Below are 18550 nucleotides of genomic sequence, written 5' to 3' on the forward strand. Positions count from 1 at the left end.
GAAAACTAGATAAACTTTATGAAATTACTCTTTTTAGACATTAGGCAACAGGAAGTGAAGGATGGAGATTCTGAAAGAAGACTGTTCTTTGATAAGATCAATTAAGCTGATAAACCCATAGCCGTATTGATCATCATAGAAGGATAGGAGACACGGATTACCCATAATAAGGATGGAGGATGATATCACAGATTTTACTAACACCAAAGGGTAAAAAGGAGACTATTTGAACATCTTTAGATGAGATGAAGAAATTCCTTGAACCATATGAATTACCAAACCTGACCAAAGAAAAAGTAGAAAATCTGAGTAACCCTATATTTCTTAAACCCTATATTAAGTTGAATTTGTAAGTAAAAATCTTCCAAAAAGGAAAATTCCAGACCCAGGTGGTCTCACTGGTGAGTTCTATTCAAACATTGACGGAAGACATATTAATCCTACAAAAACTCTTTCCGAAAATAAAAGACCAAGCGACACTTCTCTACTTCTACCACTCATCTAGTGGCAGGAAGCAGGTCTGATTGCACTCTGGACCTCCAGCACCTTGAGCAGTGAGTGGATGAATGACTAAATGACTAAATGAATTGGCCTTCTCATTGCCATGTGCTTTGGGTCTGACAGTAGCCCCAGCTGTGAACTGTGATTGAGATAAGCCAGCCTTGGTTCTCCCATTTCCCTTGACTGCGTTTGGGTCGGTGGTGGCCTGTGACTTCGTTCTAGCCCCTGAGAAACGCAGGTGGTGGTGGTGGGTCATTCCCTAATGTACTCAAGCTGGGCCCTTGACCTGAAAACAGCTACGTTTCTTGCTTCAGTTAACCTACCTATGTTAATCAGAACAGTTCCAACTACCACGAAAACAATTCATAGTTCATGATTGTTCCTTAAAATATCCAGACTCACTAACCCTGCCCCTACTTACCTAGCAACACATCCAGGCATCCATTTTGAGAGCAGTTTGCAATCCTTAGTTATTAGCGATGATGACTGATAAACAGCCCCGTGCCCCATTCTACTTTCCTGAGACAAAGCAGCATTTGGAAACGGATCTCAATGGTGAGCCAGTGCTGTTCCCACTCTGCGTCTCCTAGGAGGTGTGGGGGGCCGGGGGGAGTAAGAATTACAGTGACAAGAAGGAGGGAAACTGCTGGAAGGTGTGTCTTACGTTTTGAGGTTAGGAAAGGTGTTGATGCGAAGGTGGAAAAACATTTGCCTAAACTTGTCCCCCTTTTTTCTCCAATACTTAGGCTGTTTATTGGGGTCCCTTTCTCTCCAGCCCATTTACTGGAGTAGGGCTTTGCAAAGCCGTCTCCTAGCAGCCGAATGCAGAAGGCCCATTCATAGTACAATGGACGGAAAGGAAAGAAAGAGCTTGGTTTGTTTAAACTGCCTCTGTCTTCATTCACAGCCCGATGTCCGTCTGCATTGTGACACCCACAATGGCACTAAGGGACTCATTGTGACCGAAAACAAACCAAAACAGAATACGGGATGCTAAGATAAAAGAGTCATGCAACAAAATCGCTAAAAAAAATTCTAAGTCGTACATCTGAGATTTATGTTACCTTTTGGCTGTGTGGCCTATTGACCAGTGTTTATAATGACCATCAGAGTTTAATAAACAAAAAGCTAAATGGGAACTTGTACATTTTCAAGGCGCTTCCACGGAGAGGATGGGTGTGCTGGGCTGCTTCGGAAGCTGTTTAATAATCATCGTTCTTTGTTTGCACAGCATTCGGGAGCCACCCTCGCACGTTGCGCTCATTTTCCTTCTGGTGCGCAGGCCCTGGCGGTGCCCGTGTGGCCAGGCAGCATCCCCCGCACAGCCGCCCCCGCCCGCCCCCAATCCCACCTCCACCCCCTGCCCCGACCGACATCAGATGCTGCAGGAACCCACGCCCAGTTCAGCAGGCAACAGGTGGAAGGTTGAATAGCTTCACACGTTTTTCGGGAGGGGGTGGGGAGAAAGAGGAAAAAAAGGAGGGCGGGAGGGCAGGCTTTTGGGAGCCGATTTAAGGATTAGATCAGATGTTATTGCTAGTGAAAAATTAAACAGCCCGGTGCTCTGGGGAGTGCAGATTAATATATTTAGTGACTGTGCGCACAAAGGCCGCTCATTGTAGCCACGTCTGAATGCCTGTGAATAGGATGGAACATATGCGGCCTGTCACCGCAGGTGCCCACATCTGTTCCTCTGCGGGCAGATGCTCACAGAAAGGAGGTGGGAGGCGGGGAAGGACGGCGCAGTCGCGCAGGGCAGCTCGGGTCCGGCTGGGACAAGCGGGCGGGGCGGCCTCCTCGCGGTTCCGGCCCGGCCCGCGCCCCGCCCCGCGGGCCGGGTGATTGACGGGCGCCGGGACCGGCGACAGGTGCCCGCGACCTCCGAATGGGGCGCGCCCCGGAGCGAGGCCTCGGGAGGGCCCGGGTCGCTCTCGCCGCCCTTTCTTTCCCATCCTCATTGTCTGACACGGTCACGGGCCGGCGACTCCCAGGTGGGGCCGCGCCTCGGTGCAGGTGACCGGCACGCCCGGCGGCCGGGGGTGACCCGCTGACCTGGTCCTCCCAACCCGGCGCTCATGCCCCTGCGGCGAGTGCCCGGCCCGCCGCCGCCACCCACTCCAGGTAGCCCTCCGGAGCGCCCACTGGCGCCGCACCCCCTCCAGGCAGCCCTCCAGAGCGCCCGGCCCGGCGCGTTCAGTCAGGGGCCGCTCGGGCGGGCGAGCGGAGCAGCTGCGCGGTCATCCGATCGGGACAAAGGCGCCCGGAGCCGCGCCAGGTAAACAGCGCTTTGTCATGGAGATGAGCTCGGACCGCCGGGCAGATGATCCCGGGGTCGGAGGAGCGGACTCCGCGCCGCCAGCTGAGCCACGCGACCGCCTTTCTCATGCAAACCAGCGCATGCCTCCGCAACCCCGGCCCGCGCTGCGCCCCAGGGCGCGGGGTCCCTGCTCCGGACCACGTGGCCAGGCCGTCTTTCCTCCCTAGCCGCGGGTGTCTGCGCTTGGCGGGTGGAAGGGAGGGCAGGGCGGACGGGAGGCGTCAGGCCCACTGGGTCTTCCCTGGGCTCTGTCCTCCGGTCCCGGCGCCTCTGCCCCGCGCCAACCTGCCGACCACCAGGAGTGGTCCTGGGTGTCTGCGGGCCACCCCTCCTCCGAGGGAAATGTGCCAGGGAGGGCAGGGGAGGCCGAGCTGTGCGGCCTTCCTTGGTGTGCCGCGAAGCGTTTATCCTTAGCGAGAGGGAAGCCTTGGAGCCTGACTATAAAAGCTAGATCTGCCCCTCTTTCCCGCCGTGTACAAACGGATGGCTTGGGTTAGGATGTATCTTCAATAGAGTGACCGGAAGGAACTTGATCAGGTGCAAACACACCGTGTGTACATTCGGGTCAGTGCGTCTTATAAATGTTCACGTGTCTCTGGGGTTCGGTCCTTAAGAAGAAGTAAGGACCTATCCATCATAGCCACCCCGCACGGGTGAGGTTTTACCCACAGATATCTGTAGGAGCTTCCTATGTGCAAAGCAAGCAGGCCAGTCCCTCTGCTCTTTTGCCTGCTGAAGGATTCCAGACCTGTGACTGATGGAGAATGGGCAGAAGGGTGTGCTGGTGGGAGATGTGACACTAATACCGATTAATAAACTTGCTTTAGGTTCCCTTCATCATCATCTTCTTTTTCAAGTAAGCTGGCATGTTTGATCAACACCAGATTTGCTGCCTGGAAGTTTTTCATTTTCTTGTTCCAAACAAGGACCCTAATTCTTCTTAGGAATAAGAGAACCTCTCTGTTGGGTATACAGTATTCAGTTGGTCTAAGAAAACACAAACCCCACTCAAGTCTCCAGACTTGTTTACACAGAAAACTGAACCTGGGGCTGGCTTGGAGTCTGGAGCCTATTCTGGGCATTGTTTATTGCAATCTGCCCAAGCCCTCCTCCCCCGCCACACACATACCTCAGGGATAGAACCTTTCTTTGGGCAAAGGGAGATGGAAACAGGATTGGGCTGACCACAGTATGAGTCACACTCACTGCTGAGGAAGGGCATATTTAATCTGATAAAATGATGGTCATGAGCTTTTATTCCCAAGTGGCCTAATAAAATGATGGGTAAAATGATCAGGGTCGCCAACAAACAGAGAACTCAGCTGTAGTTGATGTGGCTGTGGTTCTGATTATACAGCTAAGCCTACCCTGGTCATTGGGGTCATTCAGGCTATAAGCTCTGAATGCCTGGCAAAAATAAAACACCAACACCAGACGGTAAATCCCTCTCTCCACTCCTGTGTCTGGTATATTGGGTGCCTTCGAAGCCCTAATGAGCCTCACTTTGTACAGTAAATTTGCTGAGACATCAAAAAGTATTTAAAAGAAAGTTTCCTGCTTTTTCCTAATGAGCAAGGTGAGGATTTATGGTGTGTGGGGGAGGAGGGAATCTGGCTGCTAAAGCCAACACGGGGGCAACTCTATTTAACATAGTCGAGCTTAAGCTCCCTCCTGCATTTAGGGGGTTCAGAGCGATTAGTTGCAGGAGTATACAGACATGCAGTTAGGGAGTGAAAAAACGCCATTTGGTTTGGAGCAGATGGCTGGCTAGGGGGCTGATGGCGTCTAAAGGCGTGTCATCCCCCTTCAGCCTGAATCCCTAAGGGCTCCCCTTGTCTTCCCAATCAATGAAAATTAAAGTGCAAAGAAAGGATGAATAGTTGGACCTCGAGTCTCTCCTTTGTTCATCTCAGCTACTGGTGTGCAGGAGTTAAACTACAACAGACTCCTATAGAAACACTGAAGTTAAACAGTCTCCCGTTAGCTCAGCTTTGAAAGGGAGAGGGGGAGAGGGCCCAACGTGGGGTGGGGGGAAAGAGAGAGAGAGAGAAGGAGAAGAAGATGGAGAGAGAAGAGGAGGAAGAAAGTAGAGGAAAGAAGAGCCGGAGGAGGAGGAAGGGCAAGAAAAGGGCTTTCTGCTTGATTTCCCCAATACAGAATTGCGTGGCATAAATTAAGTTGGAAAAGAATGAACGCTTTGGGCAGGATTCTGATGGATTTTACGATGCCTTTCAGTTCCGCTTTGCCGCTGTAATCGAGAAATCTGTGCCATGTCAATTTAACAAATACTTGATACTGAGGCGGGTTTGTTAAAGATTTGGGGCAAGTCGCCCCCCCCCCAAGGTTTAAGCCCTTGGGCGTGGAACTTTTTATTTCCAGTTTTCCAAATAGGCATTCAGATGAGCCTGTTTCCCACTTCCATTTTCTAATTAAAAGGTTCCCGATATTTCATTTCTTACTGAAATCTCCTCTCAGTCTGGAAGCACAGAGGGTTTAGAGTTCACGTTCCTTTCTTCCTTTGCCCTCTCCTGCGCCTGGAACCCTCTTACCTCTCTCCCCACCACTCTCTCTCTCTCTCTCTCTCTCTCTCTCTCTCTCTCACACACACACACACACACACACACACACACACACACACACACACACACACCAGCTTCCATGCAGTAGGGAGCAGAGTTCTCAGAAATTAGCTTTCAGAGGAAACATGGCTGTAGTGAAAAAAGGATGCTGACACTAGGTGGCAAGATTAAATTAGGATTCGCGCTGGCCCAGCCCTGTGGTGACGCAGCGAGTCCTCGAAAAGTCCCCAGAGGGCGGCCACGCTGGGACTGCCACCGTCATGGGGGCATAGGAGGTTTTGAAGTCTCCATTTGTTCTGAACCAAACCGTAGGGGGTTCTGGTGGGGTCCAAGCCCGCCTTTCTCACCTCAGCCTTAAACATTACATGCACATTACTTTCGATTAATTCTTTGCTTCTCTGGCATCAGTGGAAAACCTAAAATCTGGCCTGAAGGTATTTGGGAGCCTGTTGCGTAACAGCTGGAGGGATGGCCATGAATGACTTGAACTGATTTCTTGGTATTTGAGAATTTTCCCTCTTCCCGTGCATTATATGGTACACTGTGATCTCAACATCTGCCTCAATGAAAGCCACACTTTGCCAGGACAGTGCCCGTTCCCACTAACAAGGCAGCTGCAGCACACCTACAGCAGGGCCCTTGCGGCCAGGCGCCCTGGGGCTGTGCCGCCATCAAAGGGACATGTGCTCCAACGCTCACGCCGCTCATCCTGGATGAAGCTGCCCTAGGTGTTGGAGGGAGGGGGGAATAAAGGAGGAGCAGATAGGGGTGGGAGAGAGACCTCGAAGTGCGCCCAGCACGAAGCTGGATGCCGGAGTAGGAGTCCACGCCCCACCTTAACTCTGCACTGCGCCCGCAAGCATGAGAGCAGTTTCGATAGCTCATTGTGTGATAACGTGTGTTCTCGGCCCTCCCAATAAACTCATTTCCCTTAAAAAAAAAATGAAAACAAAAGTTCTAGTGTCTGATGGACATGTAAACCCTAATAAGGTGATGGTTGTGCGAAGGTTGCGGGTTGAGGCGGCCAGGCTAGAGGGTCTTTAGAACATGTGCCGGACATTGTTGCAGAGGCCGCGGCGCGCGCGGAGGGGAGCTCTTTCTCTCCGCATTGTGCGGGGAGCAGGTGCGGTCTGCATTACCATACAGCTGAGCGCACAAAGAGCCACTGATTCAGCCTCGCACAATAACAGACTGCCTTAATGACAGCCACGCGAACGACACACACCAAACTCACTTTTTACCAAGCAGAGGGAGGTCGAGGGGGGAAGACACTGGAGAAAGGGGCCGGAGACCCAGGAAAGGTGTCGGAGGCCGAGAATAGCGCCCGGAAGGGTGCATGTGTGTTTTTGGGGCGGAGGGGGGGCGGTGGTTTAAGGCGTCAGGATCCCGGGCGCTAGCCGGACCCCGCCCCCCAGCGGCCGCCGACCAGCGCGGGGACACCCCGAGCTCGCGGCAACAGTGTCGCCGGGGGCGCCGCGCTCGCCCCTGTGTTCCCAGACGCAGAGTCGCCGTCCTTGCCCGGAGACGTCTGGGTGTCAGACCTTCCCAAACTTCCCGAAACTGCCGCTGCCCTCTCGCCACCCTCTGCCCGCCGCTCGAGCCTGCCCCCTCCCTCTCGTGCCCGGTCCCCCGCCCCGGAGACTCCTCCTTAGGAAGAGGCTGCCCGGGAGAAGGGGCGGCCCACCGGGAACTGGGCCTCCGACTTCGCCCCCGCCGCCAGACCCCGGCCACGGCGCGCAACAGGGACGAAGGCGGGCGCCGCGGCGACCGGAGAGTTCCCGAGGCCGGACGCGGCCTCACCCGCCGGGTGGCTCTCGGCAGGGGAGGGGCGCAGCGCCACCCCCGCGGGTCCCGGGGCCTCTGCGAGCCTGTGGCCGGGAGGGCAGCGCCGAGGAGCCCGGGCGGCGGCACCAGCCTCGGGCGCAGAGGGGATTCTTGCGGTGAACGTTTTGCAGGAATGTAAATGAGTGCGTTTCGTGCGGTGGGGGGCTGGGGGCGGGGGCAGGGGAGGGCCGGGGGCGGGGAGGGTGGGGGCGGGGAGGAGGGTTGCACATTTTACAGCTCACTGACCATTTGGCGATCCATTGAGAGGAGGGTTTGGAAAAGTGGCTCCTTTGTGACAGCTCTCGCCAGATTGGGGGGCTGCTCATTTGCATCTCATTAGCCATGCGGGCGGCCGGCGGGATATAAGGCGGCGGCGCGGGGCGAGCCCGAGCCCCTGCGCGCCCGCGGAGCCCCGGCCGGCGCCGCACCGGACGCACAGCCTGGCGCGCAGCCTCTGCCGGGACCCGGTCCGGGACCCCGGGTGTTGACCTGGATGGCACTGGCTGGGTCCCTGGGAAAAACTCGGGTCCAGGGCGCTCCCCGGACCGCGGCCACCGAGTGAGCTGGCCGGGCCGCACCCGCGGGCGCTCCGCCGGCGCCGGATTACCGCCTCGCGCGTGGGATTTCCAGACCCCGGCTCGCTAATCGGACTCTCGGGGAGCCCTGCAGCTCGTTGGGAATTGGGCTGAATATCTGGACGCTTTCTCTCCTCTCTTTTTTTCTTTCTTTCTTTCTTCCTTTTTTTTTTTTTTTTCCTGCGAAGAATCTTGAGACAAAACCAGGAAGCAGACGACCCCTACCTACTCGTGGATTGGAAGAAAGAGGGGAAAACCGAAAGTTGCCGCGCCAGAAGCAATCTCTCCGGGGAGCCCCCCCCCCCTTTTTCCCCTCGTGCATCCCCGGAGCCGCAGTCGCCTCCGCAGGGAGGATCTAAGGAACCTCGGCCTCCGCAAGAGCCGGAGACGTACCCTTGAGGAAAGAAGTCCGGATAATCCCAGCCCGAGGCAGAGCGGCGGCGCTTTCCTGCCCGCGCCCCTGGAGACACCTTCCTCCCCGAGCATTCCCTGGCGATTTCAGAAGAGAAGGGGGACGCGAGGAGAGCGAGCGCGGCTGGCGGTGCACCATGGGCCGGCGGTGCGCCCTGGCCCTCGCCGTGCTCTCGGCCCTGCTGTGCCAGGTAAGTTGCCAGGCGGGGTCCTAAGGGCCGCGCCGTCAGGTAGGCTGTCAGCGGGGCTCTCCGGCTCCCTGTGGCGTCAGGTGGGGGGACCCGGGGCGCGGGCCGCGCGGGGGGCAGGGCCCGGGGCAGGACGCGGCCGGGCGGGCTCCCCGCGCCCGGAGCCCCACGCCCTAGCCTCGCCCGCAGGTCTGGAGCTCCGGGGTGTTCGAGCTGAAGCTGCAGGAGTTCGTCAACAAGAAGGGGCTGCTGGGGAACCGCAACTGCTGCCGCGGGGGCGCGGGGCCGCCGCCGTGCGCCTGCAGGACTTTCTTCCGCGTGTGCCTCAAGCACTACCAGGCCAGCGTGTCCCCCGAGCCTCCCTGCACCTACGGCAGCGCCGTCACGCCGGTGCTGGGCGTCGACTCCTTCAGCCTCCCGGACGGCGCGGGCGCGGACACCGCCTTCAGCAACCCCATCCGCTTCCCCTTTGGCTTCACCTGGCCGGTGAGCGCCGCACCTGCAGGCGCGGGGCGGGCGGGGCGGGCGGCAGGTGGGCAGGGAGGCGGCCGCCAGCCCTGCTCCGGGGCGCGGCGGGGGCGCGCGGCTGGGCCTGGGCAGGTGGGCGCCGCGGTCCGCGGGGTCCTGGGGCATTGACTCCACGCCCGGGTGATCTGCAGGCGGCGGCGGCGGCGGTGGCGGCGACGGCGGCGGCGGGGGGGGAGTGTGGGAGGTGACAGCCGGGGTAGCGTGAGGCAGAGAGGCTGAGGACCCGGGACATTTCCGTATCCGGTCTCTGCGCCTAGCCCCCAAGTTGAACGGGCCCCTTCACTTGGGAAAGTTCTAGTTCCCCAGCTCGTGGACCGGCTAGTTTTTCAGTCGCCCTCGCAGCCTGACAGCCCCCAGCCCCCTCTGCTTGGCTTCTTCCCCAGAAGGCTGCAGACAAGCCCCGCAGCCCCGCCTGCTGCGCGCAATCGTTTTGCCTTTTCTTTTTTCTTTTCTTTTCTTTTTTCTTTTTCTTTTTTTTTTTTTTTTACCGCGATATCCTGTATTAACAGGCTGGAAAAACACGTCAGGAAACCACTCTTTAAAACGTTCTTCCATTTCCTTAAGGAAAGTGAAATCAGACAAGAGATGTACAGAGACACCCCCCCCCGCCACGACACACTGCACACAGATCTGCGAAGACTTGGTTGTCCCGAAAGCTTTGATTCTTTTTTAAACATTTCTGGTTTATCTTCTGTCTCTTCCCCCTTCCTCCAGGGAACCTTCTCTCTGATCATTGAAGCTCTCCACACTGATTCTCCTGATGACCTCGCAACAGGTAAAAACAAACCAAAAAACTCCCAAACTGTGCAAACTGCGTCTCCAGTTATTATGTATTTGAGTTCAAATATCCCCAGAAACAAACGTCTACGTCTTTCATTCTGCAAGTTCCTCTGGAAGGCTGAGAAGTCTTCAGCCTCCTTGCCCAGCATCCTTTCCACCTCCCTCACTCCCCAAGCCTCTGGGTTCCCAGTCAGAACCAACAGAGCATCCTCTTCCTGCAGAGAACCCAGAAAGACTCATCAGCCGCCTGGCCACGCAGAGGCACCTGACGGTGGGCGAGGAGTGGTCCCAGGACCTGCACAGCAGCGGCCGCACAGACCTCAAGTACTCCTACCGATTCGTGTGCGATGAGCACTATTACGGGGAAGGCTGCTCCGTCTTCTGCCGCCCCCGCGACGACGCCTTCGGCCACTTCACCTGCGGGGAGCGCGGAGAAAAAGTCTGCAACCCTGGCTGGAAAGGCCAGTACTGCACTGAGCGTGAGTCCCTGCGGGAGGCCGCCGCTCCCTCAGTTTACCCCTCCCCCCGGCGGTGGGGACATATTCTCTGAGCTGCTGGCGTCTTGGGGTTTTAGCCCCGGAGAGATGTTCTGGTGGGGAAACCGGGGCCGGGGAGCCGGAGAGATGTGCTGAGACCTCACAGTTAGCCAGTGGCAGGTTGGGGTCAACTCAGACGTTTTAACTTCCGCTATGGGAAGCTGCCTTTCTTAATCAGGGAGGATTTTGGACACAGGGCCAGGGGTCAGGAAGTAAGCCTGAGGGAAGGGAGGGAGGAAGGAAGGGAGGAACAGAGAGGAGGCTGTGTGCAGGGCGTGCTTTTACCAAAGGAGTTCTCTTTGCCCAGACAGCTTCTCATTGAAAAGTGCTTCATTTTCTCTCCGGAGTTGGTGTGCTCGGCCTGTTTAAAAACATTCCACTGTTCATGACATTTTCACTCGCAGGGTCTATGGACGTGGGGGGTGTGTTTTGAGGCCTGGGCCTGCCGGCCCTGCTTGGGGAGGGCTCTGCTTGTCCTGCTTGCGGGATGCTCACATAGCACCCTGCCTGGGAGGGGGGACATACCTTTACAAGAGTGACTTGGGCCCTGCCTGCCCGTAGTTCTGTATTCTCAGGCAGGCAGGGTAGCTGCACAGGTGCAGGAGGCGTAGGAGGGTTGTGAGGACCGGCTGGCTCCTGGGCCTGGTTCAGCTGGACCCCACTTTCGTCACTGCCACCTCGCACTCTAGGTGTCATGTGGGGTGGGTCCTAGAGCTTCCCCAGAAACGCCAGGGAACTTTCCTTCTGCCCCCGAGCCTGGGAACCTTCTCTGGCAGGACAGAACCTCTCGCCGGGGGAGGTGCAGTTTCTCAGTTTGGATTTGCGCGTACCTGCAGCGTCATTGTCGCTCAGCGCGCTCAGCTTTCCACAGCTCCTTTGAGCTCGCCTTGGCCTGAGCTGGCTCTGTTGTCTTAAAAACTTGTGGAGCGGCTTGTTAATGAGTTTCATAACCAGGAGAAGGAAGCCAGCTGAAACCTCAGCCTCCAGCCCCCCCACCCCCTCCGGGACCTCTGGCCGGACTGCCGCCTCCCTCCTGGCCACCCTCCCTCTCCCTCGCCGTGGGGTTGCCATAAACGTAAACTTTTTTCTTCTTATTCAAACACTGGAGTCTGTCCCCGCCCCCAGCTCGCGCGTGCCGTCGATTAGATCTCTCCGGGGATAGGCGGCTGGGACGCACGCCTGTTCCCATTGGTGGAAAGGGCGCACGTGTGTGTGTGTGTGTGTGTGTGTGTGCGTGCGCGCGCGCGTGTGTGTGTGCGCGCGCGCGTGTGTGTGTGTGTGTGTGTGGTGTACACGCTGGGGTGTGTGTGAGGGGTGGGGGCACGGGGGGCGAGGGGGAGGCCGGTATTGTTGCACTGGGGCAGCTGCTGGGAGAGAACAGACAATAGAGCAGCTGTCTTGCCCTGGTACTCTGCATACCAGCTGTCCACCCTTATCTACACACACACTTTCTGGGTATTAAGAGGTGGAGCTTTGTGCATAGAATTGGGAAGTGGGGGAGGAGGAGGGGGAAGGACTTCTGACCCTCTCTTAGAAGAAAAGGGACCGGGTGGGGGTGGGCTTCCGCGCTCTTTTGTCCTGGAGCCGCTGTGTTAAGAAGAATGCTCCTCCTGGGCTGAGTAAAGTCCGCGGTGGTTACCGGGCAGGACGGTCGATGCCCGGGGCTGGGCGAGGCTCTATGGCGGAGCTGGGCACGGTCTGTAGCCCTGTTGTGCCGGGGGCCACTCTGGTGGGCTTGACCCTGTGCCTTTTCTTCTTGCAGCCATCTGCTTGCCGGGGTGCGACGAGCAGCATGGGTTTTGTGACAAGCCAGGGGAATGCAAGTAAGTTTGCAAAAGTTGCTTTTTTCTTTTTCTTGCTGCCCTTTTACACCTAGTGTATTAGTAAAGCATCTCTAGATGCTCTTTTGAAAACCGCAGGTAAGATTAGCTGGTTGGAGGGGGCTGTTTTTCTGTGTTTCTACCAAATAAATACATGGACAGGCATAGGGTCAAGGGTTGTCATCCATCTAAGCTCCTCAATGGTTGTGGAAATTACAGATGGAGATTTAAAAAGAATTGGCACAGAAGAGGAGAGGGTTTGGTTGGTTCTCAAACTTCGCAGCACGTTAGAATTACCTAGAGATGCTACCCTGGTTGGCCCTTGGACCCAGAGTCAGACCCTCTGACGTGGGATGAAGGCATCCATGTGGTTTAAAGCTCCTGAGGACGGTCCAGTGTCCTGCCTCGTTTGAGAACCAGCGGTGTTGATGCCGTTGGAAGACAGTCTCTCGTGAGTGGGAAAGGTGTTGCTAGCAACCCGGTAGCGTCAGCGTCCACTGACTCTGTCCTCTCCTCGAAGGTGCAGAGTGGGCTGGCAGGGCCGGTACTGTGACCAGTGCATTCGGTACCCCGGCTGTCTCCACGGCACCTGCCAGCAGCCCTGGCAATGCAACTGCCAGGAAGGCTGGGGGGGCCTTTTCTGCAACCAGGGTAAGCCTCCCGTCCCCCGCCAGGCAGCCTGGCTTCCCTGGCGCTGTCACGGGGAAGTACAGTCTCCCAAATTTAACCCTGGGCCTCCCTTCTGCTCCTCTTCCTGTCTCCACCCTCACAGACCTGAACTACTGCACACACCACAAGCCCTGCAAGAATGGGGCCACCTGCACCAACACGGGCCAGGGAAGCTACACTTGCTCTTGCCGGCCTGGGTACACGGGGGCCAACTGCGAGACGGAGGTGGACGAGTGCAGTGCCAGCCCCTGCAGGAATGGAGGGAGCTGCACGGTGAGTCTGGCCACCGTGGGCTCTCCGGCCGAACCGGCAACCCTGGTTTGAGACAGACCGTGTGGGTCCCTCGGAACGACGTAGGAAAGCTTTCTTCATCTTCTCCATTACTCAGGACCTCGAGAACAGCTACTCCTGCACCTGCCCGCCTGGCTTCTACGGCAGGATCTGCGAGCTGAGTGCCATGGTGTGTGCCGACGGCCCCTGCTTCAACGGGGGACGGTGCTCGGACAACCCCAAGGGAGGGTACACCTGCCGCTGCCCTGGGGGCTTCTCTGGCTTTAACTGTGAGAAGAAAATGGATTCCTGCAGTTCCTCACCCTGTTCCAATGGTAAGGGGGCCGCCTGACCCATCCGAGACTTTGTCCAGCGGTCCACACTGGTGAGAACGCGTCAGAAGCGCAGAGTTTAGTTTCAGGCTGAGTTCATCACTTTATGAGCTGCCTTGAGTTTCAGAAGCCTTTTTGTCTGAACAGTGAGAAACCGTTCATAGAACTCTTATCCCCGAGTCTGGAAGCACCCAGGGAGCGAAGAAGGCAGGCAGGGGCGTTCCTTGTCCACAGGGCGTGGCGCAGGTGGAGACGCAATGACCTGCGCGCCGTCCTGCGGCGCCTGGGGTGCTCGAGACTCCGAACATCAGCGGGTCAGCCCCAGCGCCAGCCCAGCCACTGCGCTTTTGGAGGGAAGCCCAGCTCTGCTCTGTCACCAAGCAGAGCTGTCTGCTGCGAGGATGTATGGTCTCCACGAGTGGGTGGGATGCCCTAAGCAAACTCACAGAGGGGGAAGCTGGGCCCCAGACAGGCTGGACCATTCTGGAAGCTTCTGGAGCTTCTGCGCGGGGTGTGATAATCGATGCAGAGGAATCAGCTTGCTTTGCTCTCCATGCTCTGTACAGAAGGTGTGGCAGTCCTGGGGTCAAGCTCTTTCTCCTGTTGGTTTCCAGCCACTGAACCAATAGAGCAGTGGATGCTTCATGTTTAGAGAGGAAAAAGAGGCAGGTTTAGCAGGCTTGGCTCTGGAAGGACAAAGACCAAACCCCAGCCTCCTCCCTCCCTTCCTTTCTCCTTTTCTCTTTCTTTCTGTTTCAAGTCTTACTTGTCACTAACTGTGTAACCGTGGGCAAGCACGTCATCCTCTTTAAGGCTTGGTTTCCTCATCTGTAAACTGGGTCCTTTGTTGGCTTGCTGAGAAAGTGAATGCAGCACTGCAGGCAAAGCGTTTTGCACGGTGCATGTCAGGAGGTATTAGCCTGTATTTTTTAGGTGATTTATGGAGCTCGACCAGAAACTCCACCCCGGCCCTCGCCGTGGGCTTGTGTTTGATGTATGTTGTCTTAAGCGGTGGCCTCTGTCCGGTCTGCCCCTGTGTCTCTGTTCTGGTGTGTGACGCAGCAGCTGGGGCAGCACGTGCTTCAGGGCATTTTCTGGGTGACAAGCCACTGCCCTTGTCTGTGTCCCAGGTGCACAGTGCGTAGACCTTGGCGATGCTTACATCTGCCGCTGCCAGGCTGGCTTCTCTGGGAGGCACTGTGATGACAACGTGGACGACTGTGCCTCTTCCCCGTGTGCCAACGGCGGCACCTGCCGGGACGGCGTGAATGAGTATTCCTGCACCTGCCCCCCCGGGTACACGGGCAGAAACTGCAGTGCCCCCGTCAGCAGGTGTGAGCACGCACCCTGCCACAACGGGGCCACCTGCCACGAGCGGGCCCTCCGCTACCTGTGTGAGTGCGCCCGAGGCTACGGGGGCCCCAACTGCCAGTTCCTGCTTCCCGAGCTGCCCCCGGGCCCTGTGGTGGTGGACCTCACTGAGAAGTACGTGGAGGGCCAAGCCGGCCCGTTCCCCTGGGTGGCCGTCGGTGCGGGCGTGGTCCTCGTCCTCACGCTGCTCCTGGGCTGCGCTGCCGCCGTGGTCTGCGTTCGGCTGAGGCTGCAGAAGCGCCGGCCCCCCGCCGACCCCTGCCCAGGGGAGGCGGAGACCATGAATAACCTGGCCAACCGCCAGCGGGAGAAGGATATCTCTGTCAGCGTCATCGGGGCCACGCAGATCAAGAACACCAACAAGAAGGTGGACCTCCACACGGAGCCCAGCACCGAGAAGAACAGCCTCAAGGCCTGTGACCCCGCCGTGGGCTATAACCTGCTGCAGGACCTCAAGGGTGCCGCTGCCACCGGGGAACCCCACAGCAAGCGTGATGCCAAGTGCCAGCCCCAGGGCTCTGCGGGAGAGGAGAAGAGTGCCCCGACCCTCAGGGGGTGCGTGCTATGGGCCAGAGGGGACAGGCGGGAAGGCCAGCTGGGGAGGGTGCCTGACCCTCGGGGGGTGCCTCGGGCCAGGCTGGGCAGGGGGACCAGCTGACTGTGTTCCTCCAAGCCCTGGTCATTGTCCTGTTCAAACATGTTTTCACGTGTTGACTGTGGTTCTCTTTCTTCTCCCTTCTAGTGGAGAAGCAGCTGAAAGAAAAAGGCCGGACTCTGTGTACTCCACTTCGAAAGACACAAAGTACCAGTCGGTGTACGTCATATCCGAGGAGAAGGACGAGTGCGTCATTGCAACTGAGGTCAGCGCACGGCTGCCCGACCCACCCTCGGCCTGGCTGGGTCGGAACTGGGCCTATGACTTGCGCTAACCTCCCCTCTGTCTCGTGGCCCCTCTAGGTGTAAAGTGGAGGTGATGTGGCGAATTCCCGTTTCTCTTAGAATAAGTGAACTTCCAAGGATATCTGCCCCGACGATGCTGCTGAGAGGAGCGGAGGTGCTCGTGACTGCTGCTGGGAAGCCAGGTCCTCTTCCTGCCGAGGGGGCGGCCGGCAGGCGTTCCAGGCGCCTGTCGCACTGCCTTTTAGGACGTTTCCATTGCACTATGGACAGTTGCTTTTAAAAAATATATATTTAAATGAATGGACTTGATCACTACGTAAGAAGCACGCACTGCTTGAAGTGTATATTTTGGATTCTTATGAGCCAGTCTTTTCTTGAATTAGAATCACAAACACTGCCTTTATTGTCCTTTTTGATACTAAAATGTGTTTTTTCTAGGTGGAAAAAAATGTGCGTTATTTTTTGGATTTGTAAAAATATTTTTCATGATATCTGTAAAGCTTGAGTATTTTGTGATGTTCATTTTTATAATTTAAATTTTTGGTAAATATGTACAAAGGCACTTCGGGTCTATGTGACTATATTTTTTTGTATATAAATGTATTTATGGAATATTGTGCAAATGTTATTTGAGGTTTTTTTTTTACTGTTTTGTTAATGAAGAAATTCCTTTTTAAAATATTTTTCCAAAATAAATATTATGAACGACATCCAGAGGTGTACTTACTCACCCCTCGTCAGAGCAGACTTCCGCTCACACTCGTCCGAGGCCGTGAGGCCAGAAACGGCCTCTGCTTTTCTGTTTCTCAGGTCTTTGCATAGTTTCATTGGACTGTTGAAAAGCAACTTTCCTCGCTCTTCTCCCCACCTCGGAGAACCCTCCAAGGGTCCCCATCAGGACAAGGAAGGGGCAGGCGCGGTGTCGCTGGTTGCTTGGCTCCCTGAGCATCCCCTGAACTCCACGGAAACCTGAGGGCACAGACACCCGCACCTCACGACTGGTCGGTGCTGAGAAGCCTCGGAGCTGGTCACCTTCCATCTGAGCCTTATTTTTATCAGGACCGGAACAAAGCCTCATTTTGGATTAAATACACACGAAGCACTTTAATGTTGCCGTGACAAAGGCTTTCAGTCCTAGGATAATACTTATTCATTCATTGGTTTGTGGGTTTATCTCTAGCTAATTCAAAAGAGTTACCTCCTAATTCAACCACAGTTGCCATGGGACAGACAACAGCAGTGATAAAAACACCCTTCTTGAGTGGTTACTACTGGCCAGGCTGCTCCTCCACGTGAATTATCTCCAAGACAGTAGCTTCTTACTCCCATTTTATAGCTGAGGAGACTGAGGCTTGGGGGAGGTGAAGGTACTTGCTCGGGGCTGGTAAGTGGCAAAGTCAGCATTCAGATCTGGGCAGTCTGGCTCCAGACCCTGGTTTGATCATTATCTGTCAGAAATTCAGCTTCTTATTGAGAACAAGACAGGGATTTAACAGACCGCATCACTGGTGCCATTCAGTGGTTCCAAAGGATCCGTGCAGATGGTCAGCTCTCGAAGACAAGTTAGTGTTGGGGAAAAGTGGTTTACTCCTGGGGTCAGAGGGGAACAGGCAGAGGGCTTAACTAATTAGAGGGAAGAGGTTGCCTTTGTCCCAGCGACTGTGATGAATTTATTCCATTGGTCATTATTGTACAGTCAGAAATTCTGGACTCTTCCTGCAGAGGAAACACAAAGCAAGCTGTGTGTTAACCAGTCTTCATGCCCATCCTTGTGTGTGTAAAGGATGGAGATGCATGTGCAGTGGACTGGAGACCAAGATAACAACATCAGGGGCAGATGGCACCCAGGAGCCACCCGGCTGAGACTTCTGCCTCTGAAACACAACCCTATCCATTCCCCACCCCTCTGGCTTGTTATTTTGGAATAACTGCTCACGGGCAGAAACTCCAGTGGAGAGGTTGCATCCACGGAAATAAGTCAGTGTCAGGGCCAAGTGCGGCTGAGGGAGATTTAGGCTTCTAAACCTCCTTCACACTCAAACTGTCCCCTGCTGACTTTAAGGGTTAGCAGCATATTCTAGAATAAATGAGGGGGTCACCAAGGTTTCTTTCAAGAGGCTACAGGATCTGATGAAAGAGTGAGGTGAACTCAATCAGTTTACGCTTGTTAACCTGGAGTCATTCACAGCTCCCTCTCACTTTCAGCAGTAACCTGACTTGGATAATAAATTAAATGGCTTATCTATTTTCAAGAATATGGAATATTCTGGGATTCTTGCAAAACCTATTCTATGAAAGAACCTCAATGCACTTAAAGATAATCTCACTTTCATCTTTCCCAGCCTTCTAGTAAAATCAGGGAATAAATTCATCTTTCATCTAGGTAAGCAGGTAACACGGCAAACTGAGACTGAAAGGTGCAGCTTTGGAATTGCCAGCCAGTTGGCAATTGGTGCATGTGGTTCCCTGGGTCCCTCCTGAGACTTACGTTTTAATTGGACATTTAACCAGATGGTCCCTCAGCTTTCAGGGTTTATGTCATTTGCAGGGGGAAATTCAGGTACATTGACCAAAAACATCCACATAAACACATGGGTATTTACAGACAAATATCCACAATTCACCGCCCAAGCGACGCCCAGCATGATTAGCCTTGCTAGGAACCAGGCACGAAGGAGCATCAGTGACAAGAACAAGGAGGTGAAAAGGCAGGTCCCTTCAGCAGGGGGGAAGCTGGTGCTGGGCCTGTGCTCCCAAGTTCTCAGGAGCACTGGGCGTGGGTGACGCCTGCCCGGGGGCCCGGCCTGCAGGCCTCAGCCCCGAGCTCCAGGCACCGCCTTCCGCCTTCCGGGACTTTGGTGAGACCGTAAGGAAGGCGGGGCGCACATACTTTTCCTTAGGCCTTTTTCCTTTAACTTTTCATAGGGACATAATTTTGGACTTCCAGAA

General features: G+C 55.7%; 1 protein-coding gene across 1 annotated transcript; it reads left to right on the forward strand.

Annotated features, from left to right (window-relative positions):
• Window positions 1-6939: 6939 nt before the first annotated feature.
• On the forward strand, window positions 6940-16311 carry DLL1 (delta like canonical Notch ligand 1). The gene is made up of 12 exons (XM_082633436.1): window positions 6940-7364; window positions 7985-8398; window positions 8585-8881; window positions 9638-9698; window positions 9925-10182; window positions 12002-12062; window positions 12580-12710; window positions 12832-13001; window positions 13117-13333; window positions 14461-15256; window positions 15444-15561; window positions 15659-16311. The coding sequence occupies exons 2-12, from the start codon at window positions 8345-8347 to the stop codon at window positions 15662-15664; spliced, it is 2169 nt and encodes a 722-aa protein (XP_082489562.1). The 5' UTR covers window positions 6940-7364; window positions 7985-8344; the 3' UTR covers window positions 15665-16311.
• The last annotated feature ends 2239 nt before the right edge of the window (window positions 16312-18550 follow it).

This window comes from Mesoplodon mirus, assembly GCF_964341445.2.
Source record: "Mesoplodon mirus genome assembly, chromosome: 10".
NCBI classification, from domain to species: Eukaryota; Metazoa; Chordata; class Mammalia; order Artiodactyla; family Ziphiidae; genus Mesoplodon; species Mesoplodon mirus.

Bases quoted from the DNA above. Each gene is read 5' to 3' on its own strand.
- DLL1 (XM_082633436.1), top strand. From the start codon at position 8,345: ATGGGCCGGCGGTGCGCCCTGGCCCTCGCCGTGCTCTCGGCCCTGCTG. The intron at 8,399-8,584 runs GTAAGTTGCCAG...CCTCGCCCGCAG, and splicing joins TCTCGGCCCTGCTGTGCCAG to GTCTGGAGCTCCGGGGTGTT. The intron at 12,063-12,579 runs GTAAGTTTGCAA...CTCTCCTCGAAG, and splicing joins GACAAGCCAGGGGAATGCAA to GTGCAGAGTGGGCTGGCAGG.